This window comes from Anolis carolinensis, chromosome 2, assembly GCF_035594765.1.
Source record: "Anolis carolinensis isolate JA03-04 chromosome 2, rAnoCar3.1.pri, whole genome shotgun sequence".
NCBI lineage: Eukaryota > Metazoa > Chordata > Lepidosauria > Squamata > Dactyloidae > Anolis > Anolis carolinensis.
In genome coordinates, this window is record NC_085842.1 from 16,447,926 (window position 1) to 16,470,581 (window position 22,656).

At 42.6% G+C, this 22,656-nt stretch overlaps 2 protein-coding genes across 2 annotated transcripts; both read right to left on the reverse strand.

Annotated features, from left to right (window-relative positions):
- Positions 1–2,217: 2,217 nt before the first annotated feature.
- Positions 2,218–8,576, reverse strand: LOC134296990 (zinc finger protein 25-like). The gene is made up of 5 exons (XM_062973280.1): positions 7,948–8,576; positions 7,443–7,521; positions 6,559–6,635; positions 6,282–6,402; positions 2,218–4,915 (listed from the first exon to the last, which is right to left on the reverse strand). The coding sequence occupies exons 1-5, from the start codon at positions 8,353–8,355 to the stop codon at positions 3,765–3,767; spliced, it is 1,836 nt and encodes a 611-aa protein (XP_062829350.1). The 5' UTR covers positions 8,356–8,576; the 3' UTR covers positions 2,218–3,764.
- Positions 8,577–11,868: 3,292 nt separating this feature from the next.
- Positions 11,869–22,577, reverse strand: LOC100561067 (oocyte zinc finger protein XlCOF6). The gene is made up of 5 exons (XM_062973242.1): positions 22,034–22,577; positions 21,202–21,280; positions 18,829–18,905; positions 18,552–18,672; positions 11,869–15,053 (listed from the first exon to the last, which is right to left on the reverse strand). The coding sequence occupies exons 1-5, from the start codon at positions 22,424–22,426 to the stop codon at positions 13,093–13,095; spliced, it is 2,631 nt and encodes an 876-aa protein (XP_062829312.1). The 5' UTR covers positions 22,427–22,577; the 3' UTR covers positions 11,869–13,092.
- Positions 22,578–22,656: the final 79 nt, after the last annotated feature.

A 22,656-nucleotide genomic window follows, 5' to 3' on the forward strand; every position in this document is an offset into this window, starting at 1 on the left:
AGTCTTTATAATCCAAGATATTCGCTTATCCAAGCTTCTGCTGGCCCGTTTAGCTTGGATTAGTGAGACTCTACTGTATAACACTAATAATAATAATACCATATAATAATATTAATTATATATTCTATATTACATATAATATTACTAATAATATTACTGTATAGTGGTATAGTTCAATATAGTAATATATAATGCTAATATTGTGCTATGCTAATAATATAATATATTGTATGTACATATAATTTGTAAGCCACTCTGAGTCCCCTTTGGGGTGAGAAGGGTGTGATACAAATGTAGTAAATAAATGCAGTAAATAATAAATAAATAAATAAATTTTAGACTTGGGCTCACCCAAAGTCTGAAATGACTTGAAGGTACATAACAACAACAACAACAACAACCCTAATTAACTTGACTATCTCATTGGCCAGAAGCAGGACCACACTTCCCATTGAAATCCTGATAAATGTTTGTTGGTTAAAATTGTTTTTATTTTTAAATATTGTATTGTTCTTTCATTGTTCTTGTTGTTGTTGTTGTTTTTGCACTACAAATAAGACATATGCAGTGTGCATCGGAATTTGTTTGTATTTTTTTCAAATGATAATCTGGCCCCTCAACAGTCTGAAGGATTGTGGACCGGCCCTCGGCTTAAAAAGTTTAGGGACCCCTGGTATAAACGGACACCTTCCATGAGCAAGGCATCCTCAGCAGGCTTCCATTTCCTGTATGGCCTCCTCGTTGTAGATGGAGTGTTGGTCGTATTCCTCCCGAGCTGTGGTCCAATGGGTTCCTCCTGCCACTCCTGCTCTTCAGTGGTGGGGCAGGAGGAACCCATTGGACCACAGCTCGGGAGATTAAAAGCTAACCTTAAAAACTGTGGTATAGACACCATGAGAGAATTGGGAAGCCCTGGCACTTGAGTGCTCTAACTGGAGGTTAGCTGTGGTGCTGGCGTAGTGGGCTAAAGCCTTGTGACTTGAAGGTTGGGTTGCTGACCTGAAGGTTGCCAGGTTCGAGTCCCACCTGGAGAGAGTGTGGATGAGCTCCTTCTATCAGCTCCATGCGGGACATGAGAGAAGCTTCCCACAAGGATGATAAAAACATCAAAACATTTGGGCATCCCCTGGGCAACATCCCTGCAGACGGCCAATTCTCTCACACCAGAAGCAACTTGCAGTTTCTCAAGTTGCTCCTGACACACACAAAAAGCTGCGATCAGCAGTGCTCTGGAATTTAAAGAAGAATTAATGGAGGGCGAAAGGGAGAAATGTGCTAAGAGGAAGGTGCCTCACGCCAACCCTGACTGGGACCACCTTCCACCTGGAAACCGATGTCCTTACTGTGGATGAACATGTGGGTCAAGAATAGGGCTCTACAGTCACCTACATATCCACCACCAAGACACTACGCTTGAAAGGCCATCATACTCAAACAAGGAGTAGAAAAGTAAGTAGACTCCAGCTCGAGTCCTCCAGTGGACTGACTTACTTAGGCGATCCCTCTTTATCCGAGTATGATGGTCTTCCAGGTACAGTGTCCTGGCGGTGGATATGTAGGTGACTATGGAGCCCTATTCTTGACCCACATGTTCTTCCACAATGATGACATCTGTTTCCAGGTGGAAGGCGGTCCCGGTCAGGGTTGGCTTAACATGCCTTCCTTTGGGCACGCTTCTCCCTTTCACCCTCTATTCGTGCCTCTTAAAATGTTAACATTTAATGCAGCCATTTAGTTTTGCCCTGTCGTCTTCCTTTCTTCTTATACTTTAAGATAATTTTTACATGATTCTGTTATTACCTTCCTATTTGTGTATGTTAATGCTTTTTCCTCTCTAATGTCTTTTTAATTCAGGCAACATTCGAAGAGGTGCCTGTGGATTTCACTGAGGAGGAGAGGGCTCTCCATGGAGAAGTGATGGAAGAGACCTTGACAGCTGTGTCCTCTCTCCTTTCCCCTTGCGGCTGATCAAATCAATTTACAAGAGCAAAAGCATTGTTTTAGTGCTCTTCTCCAAACTTCCTGTATTTGTCATGTACAAGCTAACTCTAGTCCAGAAACCGAAATATCTCAAAAACCTAGAAGCTTTAGTCAGGAAAACAGTATATTTCACTACATAGTCGTTCCAATTGAAGGATTAGGAGTTATAAAATATATAGTTTTAATCATGAATTTTCATTTTGCATCTTGTGTATTTTAATATGTATTTTATAGAAATATGTTTTAAATATGTATCTTTTATTGAAATACATGTTAATGTACTTATAGATTTTTTACAATATTTATGTGTTTTAATTATGCTGTAACGTACCTCAAACCACAAGGAGAGGTGGGCAAGAAGTAAATAATAATAATAATAATAATAATAATAATAATAATAATAATAATAATAATAATAATGGTGATTTTTACAAAGGCTACAACTCCATTCCTCAATTAATCAAAACATCCCATGAATTATCTCCCCTCCCCTTTATACACTCACCATCATCATCACAAAACACAAGGGAAAACAGTCCAAACCTGAGGTGTTAGCTGTGAAAAAATATATATATTTGCACTTTTTACCTTTGTCAACTCGATATAGACACAGGGTCTATTCCCATCCCAATTTGCACTTCCAAGAATTTGCAGCACTTTATCAGTCACCTCGTGTTTACAATATTTATATGGTGCACCTTACCCAGTCTACTTTTACAATCTCTCAGTTTTAATCCATGTTTTTATTAGTTCTTGTTTTTTATTGGCTAATGTTTAATTTTTTTATTTTTTTTATTGTGCATGTTTTTGTCTATTGCTGTGTTTTATACTGCTACTGTTTTTATTCGGGCTTGGCCCCATGTAAGCCGCCCTGAGTCCCCTTTGGGGAGATAGAGGCGGGGTATAAAAATAAAGTTATTATTATTATTATTATTATTATTTTATTATTGCTTGTGGGAATGTAACATAAGGTTTGTGAGCTCTGAAAATCCAGTAATGTTCTAAACTTTGATATGATTCCACCCACATGTTGCATTTCCCAAACTATTCTTTATCTTTGGCACCGTCCAAACATTCATATAATTTCTATAAGACATTAATATTTTGGTGTGGCATAATGTAGGAATTAAACCAATCATTTTACAGATTTCTTTCCCATGTGAGTTGTCAGATGACGAGTGAGACATATTTACTGATTGAAGCTCTTTCCATAATCTAAACATTTAAATGGTTTCTCTCTTTTATGTGCTGCCAGATGATGAATGAGGCTTTCCTTCCAAGTGAAGTCCTTACCAAACTACAGACATAAACTGGTTCTCCCCTGAGTGAGTTGATTGATGAGATGTGATGTCAGGATCACCATAGCAGCCTGGAACTGGCTGCTTTGGTTTTCTTCCAGAAAGAAGGGAGATTGGGGGGGGGGGGGGGGGGGGGGAAGGGAGGCAGAGAACAGGGTAGTGTAGGTAAGACATCTGTTTTGTGAGGGAAATAGAAATTGCAGTTAACAGATTGTGGGCACACTAGGGGGCAGATGGGAGTTGGTCTGTTATATTACAGGGTGTTTTGAGTAGGAAACATTTAGAACTGTTACTCAGTGACTGTGGAAAGATGGAATAAATCATTTGCTTCTAGTGTATTGTTGTTGTGAGCTTGATTTCAACTCCAAGAACTTCCAGAATCTTACATGTGAGGCTTTTTTATGCCTGAAGCCCTTTATACTCTACAAATATCCAAAGGGTTTCTCCCCTGTGTGGATTCTTTGATGTGTCAGAAGTGTTGATTTTTCACTGAAGCTGTTCCCACACTCCAAGCACTGAAATGGTCTTTCCCGAATGAGTGGCTTGGTGGCGATTGAGGCTTAATTTGTATGGGTAACTTTTTCCACACTCTTCACACTTATAAGGCTTCTCCCCTGTATGTATACTTTGATGTGACACAAGGGCCTGCTTCAAGGTGAACTTCTTTCCACACTCCAAGCACTCAAAGGGTTTCTCTCCTGTGTGGGTTGTGATATGGCGACTGAGGTGTATTTTCTGCGAGAAGCTCTTCCCACACTCCAAGCACTGAAATGGTTTCTCCCCTGTGTGAGTTGCTTGATGCGTAGTGAGGCTTGATTTGCAAATGAAACTTTTCCCACACGCCACGCATTGAAAGGGCTTCTCTCCAGTGTGAGTCGCTAGATGACGACTAAGGCTTTTTTTTTGACCAAACGTTTTCCCGCATTCCAAGCATTTAAATGGTTTCTCTTCCATGTGACTTGCTTCGTGACTGGCGAGGTGCGTCTTCTGATTGAAACTTTTCCCACACTCCAAGCACTGAAATGGCTTCTGTCCTGTGTGCGTTCTGTAATGACGAGTCAGGTATGACTTCTGAGAGAAGCTGCTTCCGCACACCAAGCACTGAAACGGTTTCTCTCCTGAATGTGTTGCCAGATGACGAGCGAGGTCTTTCTTCAAAGCGAAGCTCTTTCCACACTCCAGACATTTAAACGGCTTCTCTCCTGTGTGAGTTCTTTGGTGTGACACAAAGTGTGACCGCCACTTGAAGCTCTTTCTGCACCTCCAACAGTTAAAGGTTTTCTCTCTCATTTGAAATTTTTCATGGGAAATCAGAGACTTCCTTAAACTGGGTGTCCTTTCCCACTCAACAGTATTGAAAGATATCTCCTCAGGGTGAATTCTTCTATGAACAACAAAGCATCCTTTGCACCTAAAGCTTTTCTCACACAGGGGATAAAAACATTGACTCCTTTCTTTCCCCTTCCCTGTTATTTCTTCGAATAAGATGTCACTCTCTTGAGAAGCAGGATATGTGTTCCTTCCATTGCCGTTGGTGTCTGATTTTCTTTCCTTCCTTTTCATCTGCTTCTGCTTGTTCCTTTGCAGGAATGCCGTGCTTGGTTCTCTGTTGTTCTCACTCTCTTGCTCATCCCAACCTGAAAAAGAAAAGCACAACTACTTGTAGCCCAACCGAGATATATACCCTGTTTCCCCTAAAATAAGACATCCCCAGAAAATAAGACCTAGTAGAGGTTTTGCTGAATTGCTAAATATAAGCCCTCCCCTGAAAGTAAGACCTAGCAAAGTTTTTGTTTGGAAGCATGCCCGCCGAACAGAACACCAGAGCATGCAGGATTTGTACATGTACATACCATAGAGTGTTGTACATGGAAATAATGGTAGTAAGAAGAAATTCTTGATAGGATTCACAGTTTGTCTGGTTATGCTGGTTTGTGATGACAACTATTGTACATTATATAATAAATGTTCATTTTTTGTTCAACAATAAATGTGAATTCTTCTTCATGGAAAAGTCATACATCCCCTGAAAATAAGACCTAGTGCATCTTTGGGAGCAAAAATTATTATAAGACACTGTTTTATTTTCGGGGAAACACGGTAGACATAAGCGAAAGCCATAACACAATTATCAAGCTGACATTGATTGGCATTAAACTATGGAATCATAGAATCATAGAATAGTAGAGTTGGAAGAGACCTCACGGGCCATCCAGTCCAACCCCCTGCCAAGAAGCAGGAAATCGCATTCAAAGCACCCCCGACAGATGGCCATCCAGCCTCTGCTTAAAAGCCTCCAAAGAAGGAGCCTCCACCCCAGTCCGGGGAAGAGAGTTTCTCAAAAGAGAGATGTGACTCCAGAGTCCCTCTAATGGCTCTCCTTAGAGACCAGCTCCATCAAGTCTCTCATCCCCTTCTCTGAAAGATAGTTACTCTTGGGATTTTGAAATCATGTGAGCTGCTATCTCCTTTTGTTTTCCCACATGCCTTAACTACATCAATCTTCTCATTTTGATGCATACTGGGGGAAGCCACAGGAGCTGATGATCGAGGCAAAGAAGAGCTGAGGAGGAGCTAAGAGCTCAATGGACCCAATACTTCATGAAGCAGCTGCACCTAATTCTAACTGACCTTACTTACTTAGGCGATCCTTCGTAAGGATGATGGTTCTCCAATGGTGGGGTCTTGCGGGTGGGTCCGTAGGTAGCTGAAGAGACCTACTCTTGATCCACATATTCTCCCGCAGTGAGGACATTGGTTTACAGGTGGAAGGCGGTCCCTGTCAGGGTTGGCTCGATGGGCTCGAGGGGCCAACCTTCAGTCCTAATGACTATGTACTAAAACTACTCTGTTTGTCTGACTAAAGCTTCGACTTTTGAGATGTTTCAGTTTATGGACTGGCGATAGCCGGTGCATGTCAAATATAAGAAGCCCAAAGAAGTGTACTAAAACAATGCTTTTGCTCTTGTAAATTGATTAGAAAGGAGGGGAAAGATGTCTTACCCAGAGAGGACACCAAACTCAAATTCTCATCCATCACTTCTCCATGGAGGGCCCTTTGGTCTGGAGACAGCAATGCCCACTCCTCCTCCGTGAACTCCAAAGCCACCTCTTCAAATATCACCTGAATTAAAAAGACATTACCCATGAATCGTGGTGCTGAAAGGTCTGTCAGGAGACAAAGACTAGGCAGGAGTTCTGGTAAGAATGGGATGGTCTTCAAAGGATATGAGCACCCAACCAACCCTCTTCTCAACCCAACAGGAATCCTGTCCCTCACCTGGTTTGGCCTCAGAGGAACTGTTTGAGGTACATCCGTGTGAAGAGATACTTTTGGCCATGTCCTTGTTACACCTCCTGTAAGGAAAACAAAAAGGATCAAGGAATATTCTTTACTTCACCAGAGTCAAATTTTGATGTAAAAGAATTAACTTGTGTTGTCGAAGGCTTTCATGACCAGAATCACAGAATTGTTGTGTGTTTTCTGGGCTGTATGGCCATGTTCCAGAAGTATTCTCTCCTGACGTTTCGCCCACATCTATGGCAGGCATCCTCAGAGGTTGTGAGGTATATGATATACCATATTTCCCTGAAAATAAGACAGTGTCTTATATTAATTTTTGCTCCCAAAGATGCTCTAGGTCTTATTTTCAGGGGATATCTTATTTTTCCATGAAGAAGAATTCACATTTATAGTTGAACAAAAAAAAGTTGAACAAAAAAACATTTATTATATACTGTACACTAGTTGTCATCACAAATCAGCATAACCAGACAAACTGTGAATCCTACCAAGAATTTCTTGTTACTACCAATATTTCCATGTACAACACTCTATGGTACGTACATTTACCGATCCTGCATGCTCTGGTGTTCTGTTCGGTGGGCCTGCTTCCAAACAAAAACTTTGCTAGGTCTTACTTTCGGGGGAGGCCTTATGTTTAGCAATTCAGCAAAACCTCCACTAGGTCTTATTTTATGGGGATGTTTTATTTTAGGGAAAACAGGTTACCTCAATATCTCTGAGGATGCCTTCCATAGATGTGGGCAAAATGTCAAGAGAGAATACTTCTGGAACATGGCCATACAGCCCGGAAAACACACAAAAACCTATTCATGGTCTTGTTTGATACATTTTCATATTCACTTGGCAGGAATCCTTACCCACTGAGGTGGATGTGCTGTTACCATCTTGCATGGCCCACTCATTCTTCACCTCAACCGTCTCTTTGGCAAATATGTTCTGTACCAAGGGCAGGAGAGAAAAAAGAAAATTAGGAAAAAGACCAAGTCTGGAGAACTACTTTGCACGGTTTCCAAAAAAAAAGAGGAAAGCAGTGGGGAGTTCCATATACCAATATATCTCAGTTAACGAGGCAGATGTGTTTCTATGCAACATGGGAAGAGCCTGGGAAGTGCTATTGGCACCACAGCCCTCCTGAGGTCAGGGCCACTCCGTGTGGGGCTGGAGTGGAGAGACATGGGACTAGTGCTGAGCAAAGCAATGTATCATAGCCGTAGCAATAGCAGGACCTTTGCAGGAGGAAGGGGCCGCCTCCACTTGCATATTAGTATATGCATTCCAAAGGAAAGACTATGTTTTTGACTCCTACCAACCTGGATTGTTTATGTATTTGGAACACAAATCAATGGAACTGTTACCACTCACCTCCTGCTCCTCGAATTTCTTCTCTTCTTCCCGACTCAGGAGGAATCCTTCAGCCAAAGCCACGGCCTGGGAACTGGTCTCTGCCCCACATTCCCTCACCCAGCGCTCCATCTCCGCAGGAAGTACGGCCAGGAACTGCTCCAGGAGCACCAGGTCCAGCATCTCCGCCTTGGAGTGTCGCTCTGGCTTCAACCACAGGCAGCAGAGAGAGTGGAGGCGGCTGCACACCTCCCGGGGTCCTCTGCCTTCCTGGTAGATGATCTGCCTGAAGCCTTGCTGTGCACCCAAATCCCACTCCTCATCTCCCTGCTCCTTCTGCATGTCTCCTCCAAAAAATCCCCTTCCATGCTGAGCCTGAACAAGACCAGACCCTTCTCCCCACCCTGGGCTCACTGTGTGCATGGTCATTCCAACCTGTAACCTGTTCCCACATTGGCTGCTCTGCTCTCAATCCCCTCCCTCTCTTCCTCTCTCATCCCTGGCTGGGCCTTTCCCTTTCACCCCACCATTGAACACTCCCACTTCCCTGCCTTTTTCCTCCTCCTTCTCTCCCCACACAAAAAGGACAGGCTGTGACCCAGATCTCACTCTTACCCATAGTCCCACCCCTTCCTACAATACTGATGCTCCTTCCTAGAGCAGAGCAGGAAGGAGCCACAGGGACCTCAGAAGGACTGTATTGAAGACTTTGGCGCCTTCTAGAGGACTCCATCTCATGTGCGAGGAAGTCCAATGAATGATATCAACATTAATATTGTTAGTATAATAACAACAATATCCTGCAAATCTCTTGGGAAGACAGGCATACAAACGTCAGCATGTTGGAAGAAGCAATGATCTCCAGCACTGAAGCAATGCTCGTGTGCCATCAACTCCACTGGACTGGCCACGTTGTTCAAATACGCGCTCACGGACTTGTTTCGATATTCCAAGGAAGGGAGGCAGAAGCAAACACAGACTTAAAATCAGCGTAGTGGATACAGCAAAAATAACAACTATTATATTACAAGTACGGTAGAGTCTCACTTATCCAACATAAACGGGCCGGCAGAATGTTGGATAAGCAAAGATGTTGGATAATAAGGAGGGATTAAGGGAAAGCCTATTAAAGATCAAATTAGGTTATGATTTTACAAATTAAGCACCAAAACATCATGTTATACAACAAATTTGACAGAAAAAGTAGTTCAATACGCAGTAATGCTATGTAGTAATTACTGTATTTACGAATTTAGCACCAAAATATCATGATGTTTTGAAAACATTGACTACAAAAATGTGTTGGATAATCCAGAACGTTGGATAAGAGAATGTTGGATAAGTGAGACTCTACTGTAGTTGCTTGTAATTAGTTTTTCACCTGCTGGTATAGTCAGTTTTGTGGTGGCTACTAAGTCAAAAGCTTTTGTTTGCCGTGAGCTTACTCTAATGCTGAAGAAGAGTAAGAAGAAGAAAGAAAGAAGGAAGGAAGGTGTAAGAAACAACCAAGCAAGTCAGAGTTTGAAGTTCCAGGACACTTACAACTTAATGAAAGTCAACACAAAGTTTGTTGGCCACAGGGACAAGTTCCTGGCGTGTCTGTTGCGCTGCTGCAGAAGAGGTAAGAATACCTCCAGGCAGCCCTTCTGTTTCTGCCTTTGGAATTACAGTAGAGTCTCACTTATCCAACACTCGCTTATCCAACATTCTGGATTATCCAACGCATTTTTGCAGTCAATGTTTTCAATATATCATGATATTTTAGCATTTTAGTATCTTTAATCATTCAGTGGGAACGATATGTGTTGGAAAAGGCACAAAGCACAGGAGGACTGACCCGTTCTGGTTCTGTTTGCTTGAGAAGCTTTCAACCACTAGGATGGTTTCTACAAGGGCCCAGCTACGCAAAGCCTCCACTATGAACACTGTGCCTAACCTAGTTTAGAAGTCAATTCTAGAATACTATGATCCAGCAAACACCGGGAAAGAACCAGGAGCAAGTGAACACCAGCTGGATCATGAATTCATGAACTTGGCTGCATTGGGCAGAGCGGGTACTTCAAAGACAATTTGTACAACAGCAGAGAAAATGGATGAGGACGATGAAGCTGTGTCTAGTGCTCGACTTTCCCTTAATGAAGGTGCTGCTAATTAGTCCATTGACCCAGGTTTGAGGGAACTGACCCCTCCACCTCCATCGGAAAGACAAATTAGCTGCATACATAGAAATTATAAACCCTCTCAAAGATAGGATTGGCAGACTTGACTCAATACTATTGGAGAACATCATCCCTTCATTGCATAACCTCATGCGAGACCAATGCTTCCTAGTAGAGCAGACAGCAGAATACCCACTCACTGTTTCCCAAAGCAGTTACTCTACTCCCAACTCAAGAATGGAAAACAGAATGTTACTGGACAGGAAAAGAGATTGAAAGATGGGCTTAAAGCTAACCTTAAAAATTGTGGCATAGACACCACAAGAGAGAACTGGGAAGCCCTGGCCCTTGAGCGCTCTAACTGGAGGTCAGCTGTGGTGGCGGCATAGTGGGCTAAAGCCTTGTGATTTGAAGGTTGGGTTGCTGACCTGAGGGCTGCCAGGTTCGAATCCAACTCGGATGAACTCCCTCTATCAACTCCAGCTCCATGCGGGGACTTGAGAGAATCTTCCCACAAGGATGGTAAAAACATCATCACCTTGCAGACAGCCAATTCTCTCACACCAGAAGTAACTTGCAGTTTCTCAAATTGCTTCTGATACGAAAAAAAAAGCTGTGACCAGCAGTGCTGTGGAAATTGAAGAAGCACAAATGGAGGGCGAAAGGGAGAAATGTGCCAAGAGGAAAGTGCCTCACGCCAACCCTGATTGGGACTGCCTTCCACCTGGAAACCGATGTCCTTACTGTGGATGAACAACTTCTTCTTCTTCTTCTTCTTCTTCTTCATTCACACAGTCGTTTCCGACTCTTTGTGACCTCATGGACCACTCCACGCCAGAGCTCCCTGTCGGCCGTCACCACCCCCAGTTCCTTCAAGGTCAAACCAGTCACTTCAAGGATACCGTCCATCCATCTTGCCCTTGGTTGGCCTCTCTTCCTTTTTCCTTCCATTTCCCCCAGCATCATGAACATGCAGGTCAAGAATAGGACTCTACAGTCACCTACGTGTCCACCACCAAGACACTACACTAGAAAGGCCATCATACTCGAACAAGGAGGGATCACCTAAGTAGAAAAGTAAGTAGACTCCAACTCGAGTCCTCCAGTGGACTTACTTAGGCGATCCCTCGTTGTCCGAGTATGATTGTCTTCCAGGTAAGGTGTCCTGGTGGTCGATACGTAGGTGACTGTGGAGCCCTATTCTTGACCCACATGTTCTTCCACAGTGAGGACATCGGTTTCCAGGTGGAAGGCGGTCCTGGTCAGGGTTGGCTTGATGTGCCTTCCTCTTGGCACGTTTCTCCCTTTTGCTCTGTATTCGTGCCTCTTAAAATGTTAACATTTAATGCAGCCATTTAGTTTTGCCTTGTCATCTTTCTCTCTTCATATACTTTAAGAATTTTACGTGGCTGTTGATTCTGTTGATTACCTTCCTATTTGTGTATGTGAATGCTTTTTTCTCTCTAATGATTTTTTAATTCAGGAGACATTTCAAGAGGTGGATTTCACAGAGAGGGCTCTCCATGGAGAAGTGATGGAAGAGACCTTGACAGCTGTGTCCTCTCCTTTCCCCTTGTGACTGGTCAAATCAATTTACAAGAGCAAAAGCATTGTTTTAGTGCTCTTCTTCAGCCTTCCTGAATTTGTCGCGTACAGGCTAACTTTACTTTAGAAGACTTCTTAAAAATCTAGAAGTTTTAGTCAGAAAAACAGTAGATTTTACTACATAGTCATTAGGATTGAAGGATTAGGGGTTATAAAATATATCGTTTTTAAGCATGAATTTTCAACTTGCATCTTGTGTATTTTAATATGTATTTTATAGAAATACATTATTACTATGTATCTTTTATTGAAATACATTTTAATGTGCTTATTTATAGAATTTTTTACAATGTTTATGTGTTTTAATTATGCTGTAACAACAACAAAACAACAATACTAATACATGTGATTTTACAAAGGCTACAACACCATTCTTCAATTCCATGAATTATCACCCCTCCCCCCCTTATACACTGTCTCTCACTATCATCATCACAAAACACAAGCGAAAAGGACACACTTAAACAGTCCAAACCTGAGGTGTTAGCTTTGAAAAAAATTATATTATTGCTTGTAGGAATGCAACGTAAGGTTTGTGATTTCTGAAAATCCATCAATGTTCTAAACTTTGACATAGTTCCACCCACATGTTGCATTTCCCAAACTATTCTTTATCTTTGCCACCCTCCATGCATTCATATAATTTCTATAAGTCGTGAATATTTTGGTGTGGCATAATATAGGAATTCAACCAATCATTTTACAGATTTCTGTCCTACGTGAGTTGTCAGATGACGAATGAGATGTATTTTCTGATTCTTTCCCGAATGAATTGCTTGGTGGCGATTTAGGCTTATGGGTAACTTTTTCCACACTCCGCACACTTATAAAGTTTCTTCCCCACATCTATATGTTGATGTGACACAAGGGCCGACTTCGAGCTCAACCTGTTTCCATATTCCAAGCACTCAAAGGGTTTTTCTCCTGTGTGGATTCTGTAATGGCAAGTGAGGTGTTGCTTTTGATAGAAGCCCTTTCCAAACTACAAACATAAACTGGTTCTCCCCTGAGTGAGTTGATTGATGAGTTGTGATGTCAGGATCACCATAGCAGCCTGGAACTGGCTGTTTTGGTTCTCTGCCATAAAGAAGGGAGGTAGGAGGAAGGGAGGCTGGGAACAGGGTAGTGGAGATAAGACATCTGTTTTGTGAGGGAAATAGAAATTGTAATTATCAGACAGTGGGCACAATGTTTGGCCACTAGGCGGTGAATCGGAGCTGGGCTGTTATATTACAGGGTGTTTGAGTGGGAAACCTTTAGAACTGTTTATTCAGTGATTGTGGAAAGATGGAATAAATCATTTGATTCCAGAGTATTGTTGTTGTGAATTTGATTTCAACTCCAAGAACTTCCAGAATCTTACATGTGAGGCTTTTTATGCCTGAAGTTCTTTATACAAATATCAACATGGTTTTTCCCCTGTGTGAATTCTTTGATGTGTCAGAAGTGCTGATTTTTCACTGAAGCTGTTCCCACACTCCAAGCACTGAAATTGTCTCTTTCCTGAATGAGTGGCTTGGTGGCGATTTAGGCTTAATTTGTATGGGTAACTTTTTCCACACTCCGCACACTTATAAGGCTTCTCCCCCGTATGTATACTTTGATGCGACATAAGGGCCTGCTTCAAGGTGAACTTCTTTCCACACTCCAGGCACTCAAAGGGTTTCTCTCCTGTGTGGGTTGTAATATGGCGATTGAGGGTTATTTTCTGCGAGAAGCTTTTCCCACACTCCAAGCACTGAAACGGTTTCTCTCCTGTGTGTATTCTTTGGTGACAATTGAGGCTTACTTTTTGACAGAAACATTTTCCACAAGTCACACATTTGAATGGTTTCTCCCCTGTATGAGTTCTTTCATGTGACGAAAGCATAGATTTCTGCGAGAAGCTCTTTCCACACACCAAGCATTTGAATGGTTTCTCTCCTGTATGAGTTCTTTCATGTGACAAAAGCATAGTTTTCTGCGAGAAGCTCTTTCCACACACCAAGCATTTGAATGGTTTCTCCCCTGTATGAGTTCTTTCATGTGATGAAAGCATACATTTCTGCCTGAAGCTCTTTCCACACACCAAGCATTTGAATGGTTTCTCCCCTGTATGGATTCTTTGATGTGATATGAGGATTGACTTCCGATTGAAGCTTTTCCCACAATCCACACAGTGAAATAGATTCTCCCCTGAGTGACTGGCTTCGTAAAAAGTGAGACTTCCTTCCCCGATGAATTTTTCACCACATTCCAAGTATTTAAATGGTTTCTCACCTGTATGACTTGCTTGATGGCAAGTGAGGCTTAATTTATGCCTGAAACACTTTCCACATTCCAAGCATCCAAAGGGTTTCTCCCCCGTGTGAATTCTTTGGTGTGCCAGAAGTGCTGATTTTCCACTGAAGTGGTTTCCACACTCCAAGCATTGAAATGGTTTCTCTCCTGTGTGAGTTCTGTAATGGCGAGTGAGTTGTTGCTTTTGAGTGAAGCTCTTCCCACACTCCAAGCACTGAAACCGTTTCTCCCCCGTGTGAGTTGCAAGATGAGTAGTGAGATGTGATTTGGTAATGAAACCTTTCCCACACACCACGCATTGAAAGGGCTTCTCTCCAGTGTGAGTGGCTAGATGACGACTAAGGCCTGCTTTTTGAGCAAATGTTTTCCCGCATTCCAAGCATTTAAATGGTTTCTCTTCCATGTGAGTTGCTTCATGACTGGCGAGGTGCGTCTTCTGATTGAAACTTTTCCCACACACCAAGCATTTGAATGGTTTCTCTCCTGTGTGTGTTCTGTAATGATGAGTCAGGTGTGCCTTTTGAGAGAAGCTGCTTCCGCACACCAAGCACTGAAACGGTTTCTCTCCTGTGTGCGTGGCCAGATGACGAGTGAGGTATTTCTTCAAAGTGAAGCTCTTTCCACACTCCAGGCATATAAAGGGTTTTTCTCCTGTGTGAGTTCTTTGGTGTGACACAAAGTGTGACCGCCACTTGAAGCTCCTTCTGCACCTCCAACAGTTAAAAGCTTTCTCTCTCGTTGGAAATCTTTCATGGGAAATCAGAGCCTTTCTTAAACTGGGTGTCCTTCTCCACTCACCAGCTTTGAAGGATTTCTCCTCTGGGTGAATTCTTCTATGAACAACGCTTCCTTTCCACCTAAAGCCTTTCTCACACAGGGGATAAAAACATTTACTCCTTTCTTTCCCTTTCCCTCTTATTTCTTTGACTGAGATATCACCTTCCTGAGAAGCAGGATACGTGTTCCTTTCATTGCCGTTGGCGGCTGATTTTCTTTCCTTCCTTTTCATCTGCTTCTGCTTGTTACTTTGCAGGAATGCCCTGCTTGGTTCTCTGTTGTTCTCACTCTCTTGCTCGTCCCAACCTGAAAAAGAAAAGCACAACTATTCATAGCCCAACCGAGATATATAGACATAAGTGAAAGACATAATAAATAATAATAATAATAATAATAATAACAACCCTGAAATCCAGTCTCTGACTAACACTGTCCGAATTTTTAGCACTGATATCAGCATGGAGTTTGGTTTGGACAAATGTTTGACAGTGGCATTGAAGAAGGGAAAAATAATTGAAAGTGAGGGCATAAATATGCCTAATGGCCAAACGGTAAACATCACCGGCCAGAGGCCTATAAATATCTGGGCATATTACAGCTGGCAACATCAAGCATGAACATGTGAAAACTGTGGTCAGCAAAGAATACACACAAAGGATCAGAAAAATTCTCCAATGCAAGCTCAGTGGAGGCAACACCATCAAGGCCATAAACACCTGGGCCATACCTGTCATAAGATATACTGCTGGCATTATAAATTGGACACAGGTGGAACTGGACAATTTGGACAGCAAAAACAAGAAAACTCATGACCATTCATCATTCACTGCACCCTCGCAGTGATGTTGACCAGCTGTATCTGCCTAGAAGATCAGGGGGCAGAGGACTCTTACAAGTCAAACAAGCAGTCAAAGAAGAAGAACATGCCCTGGCAGAATATGTAAAGCAAAGTGAAGAACCTGCTTTGATTGAAGTCAAAAATCAGAAACTCCTCAAAGCACAGCAGACAAAAAACCAGTACAAGAAAACCGCACTACAAACTAGAGCTGACAGCTGGCACAACAAAACATTGCATGGAAAGTTCCTTGACAAAATTGAAGGAAAATCTGATAAGGAGAAGACCTGGCTCTGGCTCACGAATGGGACCCTGAAGAAGGAGACAGAAGGCCTGATCCTTGCAGCCCAGGAGCAAGCCATCAGAACAAAGGCAATTAAGGCCAAGATCGAAAATTCAGCTGATGACCCAAAATGCAGACTGTGCAAGGAAACTGACGAAACCATTGATCATATCCTCAGCTGCTGTAAGAAAAGCACACAGACTGACTACAAACAGAGGCACAACTATGTGGCTCAAATGATTCATTGGAACTTATGCCTCAAGTACCACCTCCCAGCAGTAAAGAATTGGTGGGATCACAAACCTACAAAGATAATGGAAAATGAACACGCAAAGATACTGTGGGACTTCCGAATCAAGACTGACAAAGTTCTGGAACACAACACACCAGACATCACAGTTGTGGAAAAGAAAAAGGTTTGGATCATTGATGTCACCATGGCTTGACAGCAGTGTGTGCGAAAAAGACCTTGGAGTCGTCGTGGACAACAAGTTAAACATGAGCCAACAATGTGATGCGGCAGATAAAAAAGCCAATGGGCCTGCATCAATAGGGGAATAGCGTCTAGATCCAGGGAAGTCCTGCTCCCCCTCTATTCTGCCTTGGTCAGACCACACCTGGAATACTGTGTCCAATTTTGGGCACCGCAGTTGAAGGGAGATGTTGACAAACTGGAAAGCGTCCAGAGGAGGGAGACTAAAATGATCAAGGGTCTGGAGAACAAGCCGTATGAGGAGCGGCTTAAAGAGCTGGGCATGTTTAGCCTGCAGAAGAGAAGGCTGAGAGGAGACATGAGAGCCATGTACAAATACGTGAAGGGAAGTCATAGGGAGGAGGGAGCAAGCTTGTTTTCTGCTACCCTGCAGACTAGGACGCGGAACAATGGCTTCAAACTACAGGAAAGGAGATTCCGCCTGAACATCAGGAAGAACTTCCTCACTGTGAGGGCTGTTCGACAGTGGAACTCTCTCCCCCGGGCTGTGGTGGAGGCTCCTTCTTTGGAGGCTTTTAAGCAAAGGCTGGATGGCCATCTGTTGGGGGTGCTTTGAATGCGATTTCCTGCTTCTTAGCAGGGGGTTGGACTGGATGGCCCATGAGGTCTCTTCTAACTCTACTATTCTATGATTCTATGATTCATCCCAGGTGACAGTTGCATTGACGAAAAACAACAGGAAAAACTCAGCCGCTATCAGGACCTCAAGATTGAACTTCAAAGACTCTGGCAGAAAGCAGTACAGGTGGTCCCGGTAGTGATGGGCACACTGGGTGCCATGCCAAAAGATCTCAGCCGGCATTTGGAAACAATAAACATTGAGAAAATTACGATCTGCCAACTGCAAAAGGCCACCTTATTGGGATCTGCGTGCATCATCCGAAAATACATCACACAGTCCTAAACGCTTGGGAAGTGTTCAACTTGTGATTTTGTGATACGAAATCCAGCATATCTATCTTGTTTGCAGTGTCATACAACCTTGCTGTGTCAATAATAATAATAATAATAATAATAATAATAATAATAATAATGTAATATAATAACTTTATTCTTGTATCCTGCCACCATCTCCTCAAAGGGACTTGGGGCGTCTTACACAAGGACAAGCCCAACACAGCAACGTAATTTTACATAAAGTGATTTAAAACAGTAGTTTAACACAATACAGTAATAAAATATGCACATTAGATAAAAATGTCTTTAAAAACTTAGCATCAATAGCACATATAACAGAGGGTGACTAGTGCAAGGACTCTAAGACGTAACACAATTATTAAGCTGACATTGATTGGCATTAAACTATGGAAGCTTCTCAAAAGAGAGATGTCACTCCAGAGTCTCTCCAATGGCTTTCCTGAGGGACCAGCTCCATCAAGTCTCTCATCCCCTTCCCTGAAAAATAGATACTCTTCGGATTTTGAAATCTCATGCTCTTCTGGCTAATGAGCTAAATGCTCAACTTTTTGTATCCTGTTTGATTTTTGGATGCTCTGCTATATTTTAGGATAGTTTTTCCCTAACAAAAAGGGTTATGGGCCCAGGCTGTGTACCTAGTTTAAGTGCCCAGATTGTATGTGTGCTGAAAGAAAGGGCTTGAATGAAAAATAGGAAGGCTAAAAAGAGCAGAGAGGCTTATTTCAAAGGGTTTGGGAGGTTTTGGGAGTGTTTGGATTTTTGGCGCATCTTTATTTTTGGAAGGATGCAAAGAATGGCAAGGAGACAAGAGTTCTTCCTGAGTCTAACTATTCAACTTGGAAGAAGAGACTGGAGCTACTTCTGGATTCAAAGTAAACCAAGGTCTGTCAACAAGATCCACCACAAGCTGATGACGATGACTTTGAAGTGGGGACAGAAATCGACAGATGGGTGAGAGCCTTAACTGCAAATTCCTTATCTAAGAAGGCTTTTGAATATGTTAAGAATGATGCAACAGCTAAAGCCGCACTTGCACTTCTGGAGAAAATCCACAGCAAAACTATATGTTGTATAACCCCTAATTCTTGTGTCTTAATGACTTTGTAGTGAAATGCACTCTGTTTTTCTGACTAAAGCTTTTAGACTTTTGAGATATTTCAGTTTCTGGACTAGAGTTAGCCTGTACATGACAAATACAGGAAGGCCAAAGAAGAGTTCTAAAACAATGCTTTTGCTCTTGTAAACTGATTTGAAAGGAAGAGAAAGGGGTCTTACCCAAAGATAACACCATCCTCAGATTCTCATCCATGACTTCTCCATGGAGGGCCCTTTGGCCTGGAGACAGCAGCGCCCACTCCTCCTCCGTGAAATCCACAGTCACCTCTTCAAATGTCATCTGAATTAACAAGACATGACCCATGAATCGTGGTGTTGAAAGGTCTCTCAGGAGGCAAAGATTAGGCAGGAGTTCTGGTAAGAATGGGACGGTCTTCAAAGGATATGAGCACCCAACCAACCCTCTTCTCAACCCAACAGGAATCCTTCCCCTCACCTGGTTTGGCCTTATAGGAACTGTTTGAGGTATATTCATATGAAGAGATGCTTTTGGCCATGTCCTTGTTGCACCTCCTGTAAGGAAAACGAGAAGGATCAAGGAATATTCTTTACTTCACTCTCTGTTTCTGATATAATATTTCCGTAACAGGCAGAGAGCAAAAAGCATTGATACACACATACACAAATAGGAAGGTAATAGCAGAATCAAAGTAACTGCCACATGGAAATTATTCTAATCTGAAGAAAAAAGAACACCAGACAGAACTAAATAGTTGCATTATATCTTAACAGTTTGAAGAGAAGTCTTAGAAATTTGGTTTAGAAGCAATCACGACAAAGAGTTCCTGTCAAGGGGTAAAGGAGACTGGACTTTTCTAAATCTGGTTGTAATGCCATAAATAATGTCCAGAGCTTAACTACTTTTCCTTTGAAAAGTAACATAGATTTCAATTTAGAACTGTGTACTATGAGATATAGTTACTAGGACTTTTCTGGTTTAGAATCATTAAGTGTTTCCATCTAGTACAATTTTCATTTCAATCCCCTCCCTTTTAGATAAAAGTATGAGAGAAAAGGGAAATTCTGAGGTCCGTGAATTCTTATTCAACTTAAACTGCTTCAACCTTTCTATATTCTGCGGCAAATGCCATAGTATACACACACAGGGCCAGAGACATGAGAGATGGTAACACATTTGGCCTCTGGGCAATGTCTTTGTAGATGGCCAATTCTCTCACACCAGAAGCGACTTGCAGTACGTTCTCAATTTGCTTCTGACATGATGTTAAAAAAGCACCAGAGCCAAATGTTGATAGCTGGGCTGTGGCGCAGCTGATTAGTAGCCAGCTGCAATAAATCACTACTGAACGAAAGGTCATGAGTTCGAAGCCAGCCTGGGTTGGAATAAACTCCTGACCATTAATAGTCTAGCTTGCTGTTGACCTATGCAGCCTGAAAGACAGTTGTATCTGTAGAGTAGGAAATTTAGGTACCGCTTTATGCAAGGAGGCTAATTTAACTAATTTACGACACCATAAAACCTTCAAGCAGCGTGTGGAAGAATGAAGAAGTGCGCCATCAAGGACTCGGTGTTACAAGTGGACGGTGAAGCGGCAGCTCCCCCTGTGGCCAGAATTGAGCATACCCTCTGGGAAGAGCTAATAACGACTATGAACGTCTAAGGCTCCTTCAGGCAGGGGGAACCTTTTTATCCCACCGCTGCCACCAATTTGTAAAAGACTAATAACTACTAAGGCTCTTTCAGGCAGGGAGAAATCTTTTTATCCCACCGCTGCCACCAATTTGTAAAGATGCAACCACCAAAGACGCAGGGAGACATTTACTTTTACTTTAAAGGATAGCGTAACTTAGTTTAGAATATATGCGACAGAGGCTTAGATGTTGGAAGAACAATAACAAGTTTATTCAGGCACAGAGCTTAGTGGTTACAATGTTGTTTCTCACTTAGAGGTATTCTTATTAACAGTTACAATACTAGAATGAGATGAATCAAACTCTCTAAAGTATCACTTCTTTTACTTAAAGTAGTAAAAACCTATTCCTCTGCTCCTTTCTAACTGTTACTTCAATGGATCTCTGTGAGTCCAGCTGGGATTGGTTCCCAAAGTCTGAAACTTGGACTACCCAGTGACTTCAAACCACAGGCACCCCTGTGATATACTATCACAGATTCTCTGTGCCTTTCCAGGACACAGACTACATTAAATAAGTCACCAAACTTACTTAAAACTGACTCAAAATGAAAAATTGAGTCTCCTTGATCCCATCAACCTAGAATCAACCTTCCCTGTGCCTCATCAGAGCACAGACTGAGATTTGAACTTCTCTGGTTTCCCTAAACCTGGAACCAGTCTCTTCCCTGTGACTCTCCCGATCACAGACTGAACTCTCTTCAAAACATTCCCTCCTTTTTCATCCAGCTAGCTCTGCCCCTTTCTTGCTAGCTTCGAAATAGTTACATTTCTACAGAAGCAGCTACGTTTCTATGGCAACCTGCCTTAGAATGCTGAGCTGGCTACCATCCCCCACACACTGCTAACTCTAATACTTGCCCTTTTAAAACATATACACACAATTAAACATTCATACTTCATTACACCCTCATGAAGCCAGAAGCAGGAATGTTAAACTGCCTCTGTGTTTATCTATATATGTCATATGTCTAATGGCATTGAATGTTTGCCATATATATGTGCATTGTGATCCGCCCTGAGGTCCCTTCGGAGTGAGAAGGGCAGAATATGAATACTGTAAATAAATAATAGCTATCCAGTAATGGAAAAGAATTAACTTGTATTTGTGGCCTTGTTTGATACATTTTTTGTATTCACTTGGCAGGAATCCTTACCCAACGAGGTGGATGCGCTGTTACCGTCTTGCATAGCCCACTCATTCTTCATCTCAACTGTCTCTTTGGCAAAAATGTTCTGTACCGAGGAAAAGGAAAGAAAAAAGAAAATTGGGAAAAAAGCCAAGTCTGGAAAACTACTTTGCATGGTTTCCAAAAAAAAAACAAAAAAAAAAACAGGAAGCAGTGGGGAGTTTCCATATACAGTAGAGTCTCACTTATCCAAGCCTCGCTTATCCAAGGTTCTGGATTATCCAATACATTTTTGTAGTCAATGTTTTCAATATATTATGATATTTTGGTGCTAAATTCGTAAATACAGTAATTACAACATAACATTACTGCGTATTGAACTACTTTTTCTGTCAAATTTGTTGTAAGACATGATGTATTGGTGCTTAATTTGTAAAATCATAACCTAATTTGATGTTTAATAGGATTTTCCTTAATCCCTCCTTATTATCCAAGATATTCGCTTATCCAAGCTTCTGCCGGCCTGTTAAGCTTGGATAAGTGAGACTCTACTGTACCAATATACCTCAGTTAACGAAGCAGATGTGTTTCTATGCAACATGGGAAGAGCCTGGGATGTGCTATTGGAACCACAATCCTCCTGAGCTCAAGGCCACTCCATGTGGGGCTGGAGGGGAGAGACATGGGACTAGTGCTGAGCCAAAGCAATGTGTCCTAGCCATAGACCATAGGAGGAAGGGGCTGGCTCCACCTGCATACTATTGTATGCATTCCAGAGTAAAGACTATGTTTTCGAATGCTACCACTCTGGATTGTCTTTGTATTTGGCTCAGAAACCAATGGAAGTGTTACTACTCACCTCCTGCTCTTTGAATTTCTTCTCTTCTTCGCAACTCAGGAGGAATCCTTCAGCCAAAGCCACAGCCTGGGAACTGGTCTCTGCCCCACATTCCCTCACCCAGCGCTCCATCTCCGCAGGAAGGACGGCCAGGAACTGCTCCAGGAGCACCAGGTCCAGCATCTCCGCCTTGGAGTGTCGCTCTGGCTTCAGCCACAGGCGGCAGAGAGAGTGGAGGCGGCTGCACACCTCTCGGGGTCCTGCAAACTCCTGGTAGCTGAACCACCCGAAGCCTTGTTGCGCGCCCAAATCCCACTCCTCATACCCCGGTTCCTTTTGCATGTCTCCTCCAAAGAATCCCTGAACAAGGCCAGGCCCTTCTCCCCACTCGGGGCTCACTGTGTGCACGGGCATCTCAGCCTGTAACCTGTTCCCACATTGACTGCTAAGCTCTCAATCACCTCCCTCTCTTCCTCTCTCATCCCTGCCTGGGCCTTTCCCCTTCACCCCACCATTGAACACTCCCACTTCCCCACCTTCTTCCTCTTCCTCCTCTCACTGAGTGGGGGGCAGGCTGTTACCCAGCTGTCACTCTTGCCCATGGTCCCACCCCTTCCTACTATAGTTATGCTCCTTCCTAGAGC